Source organism: Barbus barbus, assembly GCF_936440315.1.
Source record: "Barbus barbus genome assembly, chromosome: 10".
Taxonomy (NCBI): domain Eukaryota; kingdom Metazoa; phylum Chordata; class Actinopteri; order Cypriniformes; family Cyprinidae; genus Barbus; species Barbus barbus.
In genome coordinates this window covers 32,852,064-32,865,100 of record NC_136738.1, presented here as the reverse complement: position 1 = coordinate 32,865,100, position 13,037 = coordinate 32,852,064, and the positions used below count along the sequence as shown (strand labels likewise).

At 34.6% G+C, this 13,037-nt stretch overlaps 1 protein-coding gene across 1 annotated transcript in view; it reads left to right on the top strand.

Annotated features, from left to right (window-relative positions):
- Nucleotides 1–12,700, top strand: part of LOC306876162 (E3 ubiquitin-protein ligase SH3RF3-like) — a gene marked incomplete at both ends in the record, with an annotated part of 105,996 nt that extends 93,296 nt beyond the window's left edge. Inside the window, 4 exons of the mRNA XM_079427143.1 lie at nt 5,455–5,690; nt 7,628–7,818; nt 10,591–10,877; nt 12,532–12,700. Coding sequence (XP_079283269.1) covers nt 5,455–5,690; nt 7,628–7,818; nt 10,591–10,877; nt 12,532–12,700 — 883 coding nt within the window. The remainder of the gene's footprint in view (nt 1–5,454; nt 5,691–7,627; nt 7,819–10,590; nt 10,878–12,531) is intronic.
- Nucleotides 12,701–13,037: the final 337 nt, after the last annotated feature.

The following is a 13,037-nucleotide window of genomic DNA, read 5'->3' as shown; positions in this document are numbered from 1 at the left end:
GCGTTACTCAAACCATCCAGAGATAGTGCAGCGCCTCTATATTCTCATCAGTGAGGAGGTTTAACCTTCTCAGGTCTCGTCATTAAAGATGTTAAAAACGCATCTGCATCTGCACACAATTTTATAGTTCAAGTCTATATCTCACAGTTCTGACTTTACACCTCAGAATGCGAGTTAATGAGATTCTTTTCTTGGAACAGCATTTTGAAATCCTTTTCAGAATTGCGACTTTGAGACTTTTTTTTATCCGAAGTTTATAATACTTTTATTTACATCCGGTTTCACAGACAAGGCTTAAGCCTAGTCCCAGGCTAAAATGTAATTCTGAGCGGTTTCAACTGAAATAAACTTGCACTAACAAATCTAAGAATATATCAGTGCCTTTGTTTTGTCTTAGGATGCGCATCACTGATGTTTTGTCTAAGGCACGTTTAAAAAACTACTTAAATGTCCTAATTGAACTATTGCCTAGTCCTGGCTTAACCTAAGCCCTGTCTGTGAAACCAGGCCTTATAATATTAAATAAAATTTTATTGAGCAGAGGCTGTAAATTACGTTTCTTTCATCTGATCTGGGGGTTTGTTTTGACTCACAGTAACAGCACAAGCAAATAAAACGACCCTAAATGAAAGCGCGACAGAAAGAATGCATTTCCAGCGAGTTCTAGATGCCTATCTAGAGCTCAAGTCATAAATCAGATCAGCGGCGCAGGTGTGGATAAATGCGCTGCTTTAATGTTGTGAGTTGAGAAGGTGAAACCGTTCTGCCGCCGCATTGATTAGGATGTATAGCTGATGCATTACGGCTGCGGGCGCGTGATTAGCATGCTGTGTCTATGCGCATAACCGGCAAGAGTCTGGAGCGATGCGATGCTCTGTCTGGGGTCAGTGAGGGACCGTTCATTCATGAAATACTGCAATACGATGCAGTGTTTGAGGTGCATTAATGTAGAACATGTGTGACGACCTCAAAAGCATCTCATTCAGTCAGAGTTTAGTCTGAATGATCGGTTTTAAATGTTTAGTCAGCAGACAGAGAGTGCTTTTTGGAATCATTCAGTATTAAACTACAAAAAGATCCCATTAAGAAGGAGTGTTTCTGCAGTATCGCACACACGTCTGATATACCTGACGGTCATTGACTCAGCAGGTGATTTTTATTTGTTTTCACAGTTAACAGGCTGTTAAACAAGTCTCAGATTAAACCCTGGATCTGCTGCAGTTTATGAGCTTCATCACATCAGGTTTTGATAAGAGAGTTTTGGGAAAACTCAAACTCATGAGATCTGGCATCATTTACTCATGATGGTCACTCACGACTGCTTCATATAGGGATGTACGATTTGGGGAAATGAAAGACGACCAGATTCTTTAAAAGTATTAAAAAAAACATGTATTAATTTACAAATTAATTATTAATATAATAATAATTATTATTATTAATTTGATAGTGCTGGGTAGTAACTCATTACATGTAATCTGGATTACATAATCAGATTCCAAATTGGATTATATTACATGTTAAACCAAATTAGTTACTTTTTTAAAATGGATTCCATGATTACTTATTATTTATAAAATGGCAGTAAATTATTCATAACTCCATTCTTCTTTTTTATTTTATTTTTTAATTTCTATTCCAAAAATCCTACTGTATGTCATATCATTAAGCTTCATAATATACAGTCATGTACATATCATGTTTTTAAATAATTTATTTTCATTTTAGATTTAAAATAAATTAAAATTGATTAGAATTGTATCAGCTCACAAACCTGCTGCAGATCTTACATTAAGCCCAGTTTGGGAAACCCTGGTTTAATGTAATGTTTAATGCACTTCATGATGTTGATATCAGATAATGGAATATATTTTAGTTCGCTTAACTTTTTTTATATCAATATGGTACAGTTAAAACAAATTAGGTAAAAAAAAGTAATCCAAAAGTAATCAGAATACATTACCTGAATACCTAACTTAGATTACATTACTAACTTCAGTTTTCATTATGTAATCTGTAATCAGTAATGGACTACATATATATATACACATATACATACATACACATGCACATGTTGAGCAGTAAATCAGTATATTATAATGATTTCTGAAGATCATGTGACACTGAAGACTGCAGTAATGATGCTGAAAATACAGCTGCAGATCACAGAAATAAATTATAGTTTACTATATATTCACGTAGAAAACAGCTATTTTAAATTTTAATAATATTTCACAATTTTCTTCTTTTTACTGTATTTTTAATTCGTTTTGTCTAATTTTAAATAATTTTAAGATATTTTCTGTCCTTCCAGAAGACTGAAGATTTCAGGGAGAATCAACTGCCTGTTAATGGCTGTAGTTAATGGCAGGAATGAGCGACTCAAATCTTCTTTGTCTGCTGATGTTTAAAGATTCATGATTTCATTTGATTGGATGCTTTGTGTTGCATTAATCATAATCAGACTGTAGTGAAGCTACATAATAGAGACCACCGTTCACACACAAACACGAGCCACTGCAAGAGAAGCAAATCACGTCTGGATGATGATCCACCGGACAGAGACACCTGAGGGAAAATTATTCCCAGACGCTCAGAGCTGAGGTTTAATGTGTTTACACACACATTGTTGCATATGATTTGGTTTTTCTACAGTACAAATTATATTTTCAGTTCATGTTTACGTTGTAGTATCCATGTCATTATGCACATTTGTGTCCTCAGAATCCATATATAACACACACACACACACACACACACACACACACCACACACACACACACACACACACACACTTACTCACTCACTCATACACACACACACACACACACTCACTCGGGAGGATTCACCTCATCTCAGACTCATTATCTCTCTGCTTTCATCGCATCGCATGATATGAAGGTGTTTGCGTGTCGCACATGACGTTCCTGCAGACGCAGCTTGATCCGATCCTCCAGAGCGACGGCTCAGATTCACACGTCTAAAACTGGATCACTGAATTTACACCTTACTTCAGGTGTTTTTGAGACCGCAGATGCAAATGCTTGTGGTTAACTGTAAACATCTGATGATGATGATAAAGAACAGACTCACACAAATCCAGTAATGCTAATTTGACAGTCACAAAACAACACTGTGGAAAGAGATTCAGATTCAAATGCCAAATCAATCACATCTCTGGCATTCACCTAAAGTCAAGCTACTCATGGTAGTAAAATGATGTAAATAAGGAAAGTATATTGTAGTTTATAAACAAATTCCAAAAACTTACAGCAGTGTTTTATTCTGCATGACATGAGCTTGATCATCTGAACCTCATAAACTACAGCAGATCCAGAGTTTGATTGGAGGAAAACTCACTCAACTAGAACTAGAATTGTGTGCTTCTAATGTTATAGCAACAGTTTGGATGGAACCCTTTTCTATTCTAACATGACAGTGTCTCTGTGTACAGTGGTGTGAAAAAGTGTTGGCCCCCTTCCTGATTTTTATTTTATTGCATGTTTGTCACACTTTAATGTTTCAGATCAAAGATAACACAAGTAAACACAACATGCAGTTTTTAAATGAAGGGAAAACAAAATCCAAACCCACATGGCCCTCTGTGAAAAAGTGTTTGTAAAAACCGCTGCTGAGCAAAAAGAACATAAAGGCTCGTCTCAGTTTAGCCAGAAAACATCTTGATGATCCCCAAGACTTTTGGGAAAGTCGAGACAAAAGTTGAACTTTTTGGAAGGTGTGTGTCCCATTACATCTGGCGTAAAAGTAACACAGCATTTCAGAAAAAGAACATCATACCAACAGTAAAATATGGTGGTGGTAGTGTGATGGTCTGGGGCTGTTTTGCTGCTTCAGGACCTGGAAGACTTGCTGTGATAAATGAACCATGAATTCAGCTTTCTACCAAAAAATCCAATACAGAGATGTATTGGATTATGGTATGGATTTCATATTAGTGTGCATGTGTATTTCATATATATACATTGAACATCCAATAGTATATGTGAGTAATTGTATGTACTGATAAGCGAAGTTTGATTTAAATCCTACGTGGCACCTCATAAAATAGTGTGCTGTTCTCCTCTGGCCAGACAACACCAGCAGTTTAATTCTAGGCAGCAACAAAGTCAGTTTGTGCAGAGGACTCATCTGGTTCCTGTGGTCTTGTCCCGATGGCCGTCTAGGTGATGAGGTCTTCACTGGGGATCTGTCTCTGGGGCTCATCTAGGTGTCCTGGCTGTAGAGGTCATCTCTAGGTGCTGATCCACCATCTGATCTGGATACGGACTGGATCTGGTGGCTACGGTGACCTCGGAATAAGAAAGAAACAGACTAATATTAGCGTAGATGCCATTATTCTTACGATGTAACAGGTACATTTCCCGGTTCTGGTTGACCTAATTAATGCAGCCTAACAATCCTTTAATGGATCTGAATAATAGAAGTGTATTAGTGTGTTATGTGTACGCCAGGTTAAAGAGATGGGTCTTTAATCTAGATTTAAACTGACAGAGTGTGTCTGCCTCCAGAACAGTGTTAGGTAGATTGTTCCAGAGTTTGGGTGCTAAATAGGAAAACAATCTCCGCCTGCAGTTGATTTTGATATTCTAGGTATTATCAAACGGCCAGAGTTTTGAGATCGCAGCGGACGTGGAGGACTATAATGTGATAAGAGCTCGCTCAAATACTGAGGAGCTAAGCCATTCAGGGCTTTATAAGTAATTAACAAGATTTTAAAATCTATACGATGTTTGATAGGGAGCCAGTGCAGTGTTGGCAGAACCAGACTAATATGGCCGTACTTCCTGGTTCTAGTAAGGACTCTAACTGATGCATTTTGGACCAGCTGGAGTTTGTTTATTAAATGTGCAGAACAACCACCCAATAAAGCATTACAATAATCTAACCTTGAGGTCATGAACGCATGAATTAGCGTTTCTGCATTTGATGTTGAGAGCATAGGTCGTAATTTAGATATATTTTTGAGATGGAAAAATGCTGTTTTACAAATGCTAGAAACATGGTTTTCGAAGGAAAGATTGCTATCAAAAAGTATGCCTAGGTTCCTAACTGATGATGAAGGATTGACAGAGCAGGCATCAAGTATTAGACAGCGATCTAGGTTATTACATGCGGATGTTTTTGGTCCTATAATTAACACCTCTGTTTTTTTTCAGAATTTAACAGTAAAAAATTACTAGTCATCCAGTTTTGAATATCAACTATGCATTCTGTGAGTTTTGCAAATTGGTGTGTTTCACCGGGTTGTAAAGAAATATAGAGCTGAGTATCATCAGCGTAACAGTGAAAGCTAATACTGTTTCCTGATGATATTTCCAAAGGGTAACATGTAAAGCGTGAAAAGTAACAGTCCTAGTACTGAGCCTTGAGGTACTCCATACTGCACTTGTGATCGATATGATACCTCTGTGTGTGTGTGTGTGTGTTTCCCAGGGCTCCATTCGCCATCGGTCAGACGCGCTCGTGTCTCTCTGGAGCGGCTCAGGCGAAGGCTCCTGGATCCCCGAGCTCTGCCGGTCCCTCCAGTCCGGTCCTGATGGCATCTGCGTCTGCGTCCCGCTCCAGCACGCCTCTCAGCAGCCCGTCGTCTCCGCAGCTGCATCTGAAGAACTGTCTGCGCATGTGCAGCCAGCAGACAGTCAACCAGGCACGCTCCGCCATGCAGCTGGGTGAGAAACACACATTTGTTTTTTTCCCCTTTGCTTTCAAATGTTAAATCATATTTTGTTAACTTTTATTTTGAAACACTCAGATTACATATTTATATAACTGCAACACAGAGTTCATGATTTGATAATCACACAAACCATTGTTAGAATTGATAAAGTTTCCATTCACTGTTTCATAAACTCACCATGGCTGATTTTACTCACATTTGTGTTGATTTTGGGCCCTGATTGACAAGTTGCATGAATTAGTTTGTGCGTACTGAAGGTTTCTGCAGTTATTTGTCTGCAGTCACACACACGGCGTCAGTGAAGCATGTTTAGCGTGACGCTCTGTAATATGTGGGGTCAGATGACGCTGCATTAGCTCTGAAGGAGCTTGTTAAAGTGTTTTCCAGCTCAGATAAGACGTCTGCTGGAATGAAGGCTGGCAGTAATTGCCGGGTTGCATTCTGGCAGTTCTTGAACTTTGACGAGCGACGTGAAGCTGGTGCAGCGACGCAGAACGACAGGACGCAAACGAGATCCGTGACATCATTTCCTCTCTTGTGATGATCCAAACACCAGAGTCTGATGAACGCAGAACTGATCGTGTGTGTGTGTGTGTAGTGCAGTACTTTTAATTAAAGGATCTGCTGAATGCATAAGTCTACATGTTCACAATAGGGATGCAAAAAAAAACATCTAAATGCAATTAATGTGATTATTTATTTGTTTATAAATACTATTAAACTGTAACGTATTTAATAATCATTTTAAAGTACAGTATTTAATAATTATTAATGTATGTATTTATTTAAGAGCATGTTTGCTGTGCTTGTTTATAGGACTACATAATTTGGCCAAACATGTTGTGATTGTATATCAATATAACTGAATTCAATACAATTAAATTGATTATAATTATTATTATTTTTGTTGTTGTCTCTTAAAAAAAAAAAATATTTAGGATATAGTAATATTTATTTTATTTAGTATCTTTTTATTTAGTAATACTACTACTACTACTGCTGCAAATAATATTGTAATACAATGATGACAATGCTCTTTTGTTGGCTTTGATTGCTTCTATTGTCATCATTTGTAAATTGCTTTGGATAAAAGTGTCTGCTAAATGACTAAATGTAAATAATAATAGTTATAAATATTGTTGTTATTATTATATTAGATTATTAATATAAAGGAATAGTATTAGTAGTATTACATATTTATATAATTATTTTAAATTCTAAAAATAAATAAATAAACACATATAAAGTAAATAAATATCACTAATACTATTAAACTAAAATATTTAATAATAATAATTTTAATGTATATACAATTATTTTGATCATTTATTTAGTTATTATTATTATTATTAATCAAATAAAAAAATATTTAATAATTAATAATATTATAACAACAGCATTGATATATAAAACAACCATAATATTAACAATATTCTGATTATAAATGTTATTTTTAGATTATTATTATTACTCAAAATAAGAAATATAACTATTAATATATTTCATTTTAAAAATAGTTTTAAAATATATATAAATCTAAATTTTTCAATCATTAAATCAAGCTTATATTTTGTCAGAAAACCCCAGGAGCCCTGAAAGCTTCTCTTATGCTGACAGCAGCCGGTTTATAAGTGCTTCTCATCACAAGTTCGTAAAGATGTTCGGTGCATGTTGTGTTTATAATAAACCCAAACTCACAGACAGCAAAAACACGAGATTGTGAGCTGCTTGCTTGTAAATGAACACAGTGACATGCTTCACTCTGAAACACAAGTGCATGTGTTAGTTCGTTAGATTTGATAATTGCAATAAGCCGTTGCTGTTATTCTGATTACTCATGCAGCCCAAGTTTGGAATGACTATGAAATAGTTTTTGAGAGGAGTTCCTCAGTTTATGTTTGTGTGTGAATGCTGTGTTGTTGTGGTCAGTGCACAGTCCTCCGGCGAGCAGCAGCAGTCCGTCTCGATCCCCGGTGCGGCCCCTGTCTCACGCTCGGCCCCTGAGGCCCCTGAGCTCCATCACGCCTCCCAACACCAGCGCGGCGCATCTGAATGGAGCGGAGCCGCAGTCGTCCTGTGATGCAGGTCTGCACAAACTAGAGGACAAGAAGCTGGAGAAGGTCAGTGCTGCATTTTCTTCTGTATAAGTATCATGAATTCAGTAGCATATTTCATGGGGCCCTAACATTTAAAGTTTTGTTCAGTCTAATAGATTGGTTTTAAATAGTGTGATTCTTGTTACTTCAGTTAATTAGACATGCTTTTTGATTACTAAAACTTAATTGAACAATTAAAACAGAGTCCTGAAAAATGTAAATAGAAAGAAATGCAATCTAGAAAAAAAATGCAATCTAGAAAAAAAATTGAGGGGAAAAAAGTAAATGGATTTCATAAGGCCCTAAAAATGCAAATCTTGTTATACTTTCAATAAATTGTTATTAAATTGTATATTTGAATAAATTAGCATACTTTTTGATTACTAAGGGGTGGAGGGGGGGGGGGGGGGGGGGGGCGTCTAGACCCAGAAGAAAATAAAACAAATTTCATGGGACCCTAAAGTTGTAATTTTTGTTAAACCTAATATATTGTTATTAAATTGTTACGTTTTGTGATTTCAGTTAATTAGACATTCCTTTTGATTACTAAAACTTACTTTAACAATTAAAACAGAGTTCAGAAAAAAATAAATAAACAGATTTCAAAATTCTTGTTAAACTTTCAATAAATTGTAAAATTGCATACATTTCTTAATTTTAATAAGTTGGCATGCTTTTTACAAAAAGTACAAAAAGAAAATAAAATGAAATAGAAAAAAAATTAAACTAAACCCAGGAAAGTTGAAAAATGAATTTGTGGAAATAAAACAGATTTTAATGGGACCTGACACACATTGGACATCAATGGACATCTGTACTTTGTTTTGAACAAATAAAGAATTTGTATTGTACAAAAGTAACAAAAATGTTTATTAATTCATAATATTTAATTTATTAATAATAGCGTGAATAACAGACCCAACAAATGTGATGAGGTCAGAGATGTGATGAACACAAGCGTTAATTATGGGCTGTTAATGAACTCCCAGCCTAAAATAAGAGACACACGTCATGTGATCTCACGTCTCAACACTATTACTGATCTGTCTGATGTGCTAGAGGGAAATGTGAACATATCTTGAGCTCATATTCACCAAAAACACTTCTGTACTGTACTGCTGTTTCTATAGGGCTCTGTTAAACACTTTTATTACGGATTCAGATTAAATCATTTCATTTTAATAATCAAAAAGCATACAATCAATTGAATTCAGAAAACTTTAACAAATTAGATCCATTAGATCCATTAGATTTTTTTGTCCAAATTCCATTTTTCTGGATTCTGAATTTCATTAAATTTTAATGATAGAAAAAAAAGGGGAATTAATTGAATCCGTAAAACTTTAAGAATTTAATAATTCATTAATATTGTTACAGTAATAGAGCCTATAATTTTTCTTCTCCTAAATTCAGTTTTTCCGTTCAAAATTTTCTATCATTTTAATAATTTCATACATTTTTAAAAATCAATTGAATTCATAAAACTTTAAACATTTTTTTATTTATTTTAATTATTATTAGTATTTATTTATTTTTTTATTATTTTGTTTTATAATAGGGCCATATTAAATCCATTGTATTTTTTTTCCCAAATGGTTTTTTTTTTTTTGCATTGTTTTAATAATTTACTTAAATTTTAATAAAATCAAAAAGCATGTCAAATCAATTGAATTCATAAAACACTAATAATTTAATAATTTATTACAGTTTGTGAAATTACTTTTCTTTTTACTTCTCCGGATTTTATTGGTTTGATTGAGAAGCTCATGTAATCAGTTGTATTCATAAATCTTTAAAAATTATTTATTCATTTTATTCATATCCATTTTAATTGTTTTTAATTCTGTTGTCTGTTTTAATATCAAAATCATGGATAATCAAATGAAGGCATAAATCATTAACAGCTTAATTAAACTTTATAATGTAATCAAATGTAAATTTAAAAAATTACTTTTAATTTTTGTCAAACAGAGTTCTGCACAACAGGTTTGCTGATAAAAAATATAACATGGGAGATTTTAATTTAATTTAATTATTATTATTATTATTATAAGTCATTTACCAAATGTTTTTCTGACTGGATTCTGTGTTTTGCTGAAATCATAGCGTTTTCTACCTGTAACTCTCATTTAAATTTTTCTGGATTTTAAAAAAATTTTTTTAAATACATTTTAATATTTAAAAATCATTTAATAATTTATTAACATTTTTACAATAATAGAGACCTATGAAATATGTTTTGATCTTTTTTCTGGATTCAGTTAATAATTTTATAGAAATTGCAGTAATTGAAAAACATGTCTAATCGATTCAATTCATAAAACTTTAACAATTTAATACTTTATAGATAGAATGTTTCTACTTTCTATTCATCAAAGAATCCTGAAAAATAAAATGTATCACGTTTTTTTGTTTGTTTTTTGTTTTTTAACAATTATAGAGCACAACAAATACAATACCAGGGCCTAAAAAATCCCCCAAAAATCTGTTTTTCTGGACTGTTTATTTAATACAACAAAAAATGTAATTATGATATAATCAAATGATAGCATAAAACATGAACTATTTAATTAATCTTTTAACATGTAATGCAAACAAACTGGTGCACAACAGAGGTTTACTGTTCAAATTAAATCATGGAAAAACAACTGTATGATGTTACAGTAGAAATATATTTCTGTCATAATTTCTTCCAGTTAAACTGAACTTTTATTTTGGCGGGTTTGAAGTATTATTTGACTGGATTCAGTGTTTTGCTGGAATCATAGGCCTGTGTTCGTCTGTGTTTTCTCTCAGAAAGAGAAGAAGAGCAGCGGCCTCCTCAAGCTTCTCTCTGGAGCCGCAGCCAAAAAGAAGTCCCGCTCTCCGCCGTCCGTGTCTCCGACGCACGAGTCGTCCGGTCACAGCCGCGCCGGATCCTGCCCCATCGAGAGCGAGATGCAGGGGGCGATGGGAATGGAGCCGCTGCACAGAAAGTCCGGATCGCTGGACCTCAACTTCTCCGTGTCTCCGCCGGTGCGCCAGACCTGCTCCTCCTCGCCGCTCGCCGTCCGGCCCGAGCCCAAGCCCCTGTCCCGAGAGAGGTGACCACATCCATCTAAACACACCAGTTTAAAGGCTCATGAAACACCAAAACACATTTTTTGAGATGTTAACATATATGTACAGCTTGCACATCAGTGAAAACCACAACAACACTCATTATGTCTTTTATTATATAATATGTGTCCCTGCAGCACAAAAGCAGTCATCAGTAACACAGGTATATCTGTAGCAATAGACAACAATACATTGTATGGATCAAAATTATACATTTCTCTTTTATGACAAAAATCATTAGGATATTAAGTAAAGATCATGTTCCATGAAGATATTTAGTAAATTTCCTACCATAAATATATCAAAACTTCATTTTTGATTAGTAATATGCATTGCTAAGAACTTCATTTGAACAACTTTAAAGGAGATTTTCTCAATATTTAGATTTTTTTGCTCCCTCAGATTCCAGATTTTCTAATAGTTGTATCTCAGACAAATATTGTCCTATCATAACAAACCATACATCAATGGAAAGATCATTTATTCAGCTTCAGATGATGTATTAATCTCAATTTCAAAAAATTTACCCTTATGACTGGTTTTGTGTCCAGGGTCACATATACACATTTGAATGCATGAATTTATGACATGTTTCAAGCATTTTTTATGCAATTTTAGTCAAATAAATAAAACAAAAATAATGCACTTTAAGCACTAGGTTTGTTTTTGAACAATACATTACAACATGATGCTGCTTGATTTGTATTGATCTGCTGCGCCCTCTTGTGGACTGTTTGATGTGTTTACTAGTATTGAAATATATCATTTAACTCATAACTTAATTTTTGAAAATATTTCATATTTATACACTACCAGTCAAAAGTTTACCATAATTTGGATTTTTTTTAATGAAAGAAATGAATTCTGCTCAGCAAGGCTGCATTTATTTAACCAACAATACAGTAAAAAACTGAAATATTATTGTAATGTAAAACAGCTGTTTTCTCTGTGAATATGTGTTAAAGTGTAATTTATTTCTGTGATCTGCAGCTGTATTTTCAGCATCATTACTCCAGTCTTCAGTGTCACATGATCTTCAGAAATCATAATAATATACTGATTTACTGCTCAACAAACATTTCTGATTATTATTAATGTTGAACACAGTTGAGCTGCTCAATATTTATGCGGAAACTGTGATGCATTTTATTTTTCAGGATTCACAGATGAATAGAAAGTTCAAAATAATAGCATTTATTTGAAATAGAAATATTTTGTAACATTAGAAATGTCTCTTCTGTCATCAATTTAATACATAAAAGTTTTCCATTTTTATTTTTTAATTGTACTTAACCCAAATTAGTGTATTACTATTTCCACAAAAAAGCAGTAAATCAGTATATTATTATGATTTCTGAAGATCATGTGACACTGAAGACTGGAGTAATGATGCTGAAAATACAGCTGCAGATCACAGAAATAAATTACAGTTTAACACATATTCACATAGAAAACAGTTATTTTAAATTGAAATAATATGTCAATAATATGTTTTAATCAATTCAATGCAACCTCAGAGAGCAGAAGAGACTTCTTTCTGGTTTAAAGTTATATTAATGCATCTCGTTCAGTCCTGTGTGAATGTTTCTCCTGTTATTAACCGTGTTGAGCGCAGTTTTCTGTCTCTTTTTCCATCAGGTACCGTGTGGTCGTGCCGTACCCGCCGCAGAGCGAAGCAGAGATCGAGCTGAAGGAGGGAGACATCGTGTTTGTGCACAAGAAACGAGAAGACGGCTGGTACAAAGGCACTCTTCAGCGCACCGGCCGCACAGGCCTGTTCCCCAGCAGCTTCGTGGAGAGCTTCTAGAAGATCAGAACCAGCCAACAAGCTCCTGATGAAGACGAGCACAAACGAGCATCTCCACTGCCATCATTCACAAGACGGATCAGGCTCAGATCCTGACAGAAGCTCAGAGACCCTGGGAAATGATTCCTGCAGCTGCTCCTTCAAACCGCTTCATCCTCACGTTCCCGTGCCAGATCTCGTGTTTATTTCCTTCTCTACTTTAATCGGCAGATCTGAATGATGACGACACAACGAGGATGTTATTTATAGCTCATGATAAGATGTGAATGTAGGGAGTGATGAATCTCACAGAACCTGGAAACCAAGAGTGGCATATTTCACACCAAAGTCAAGAGAA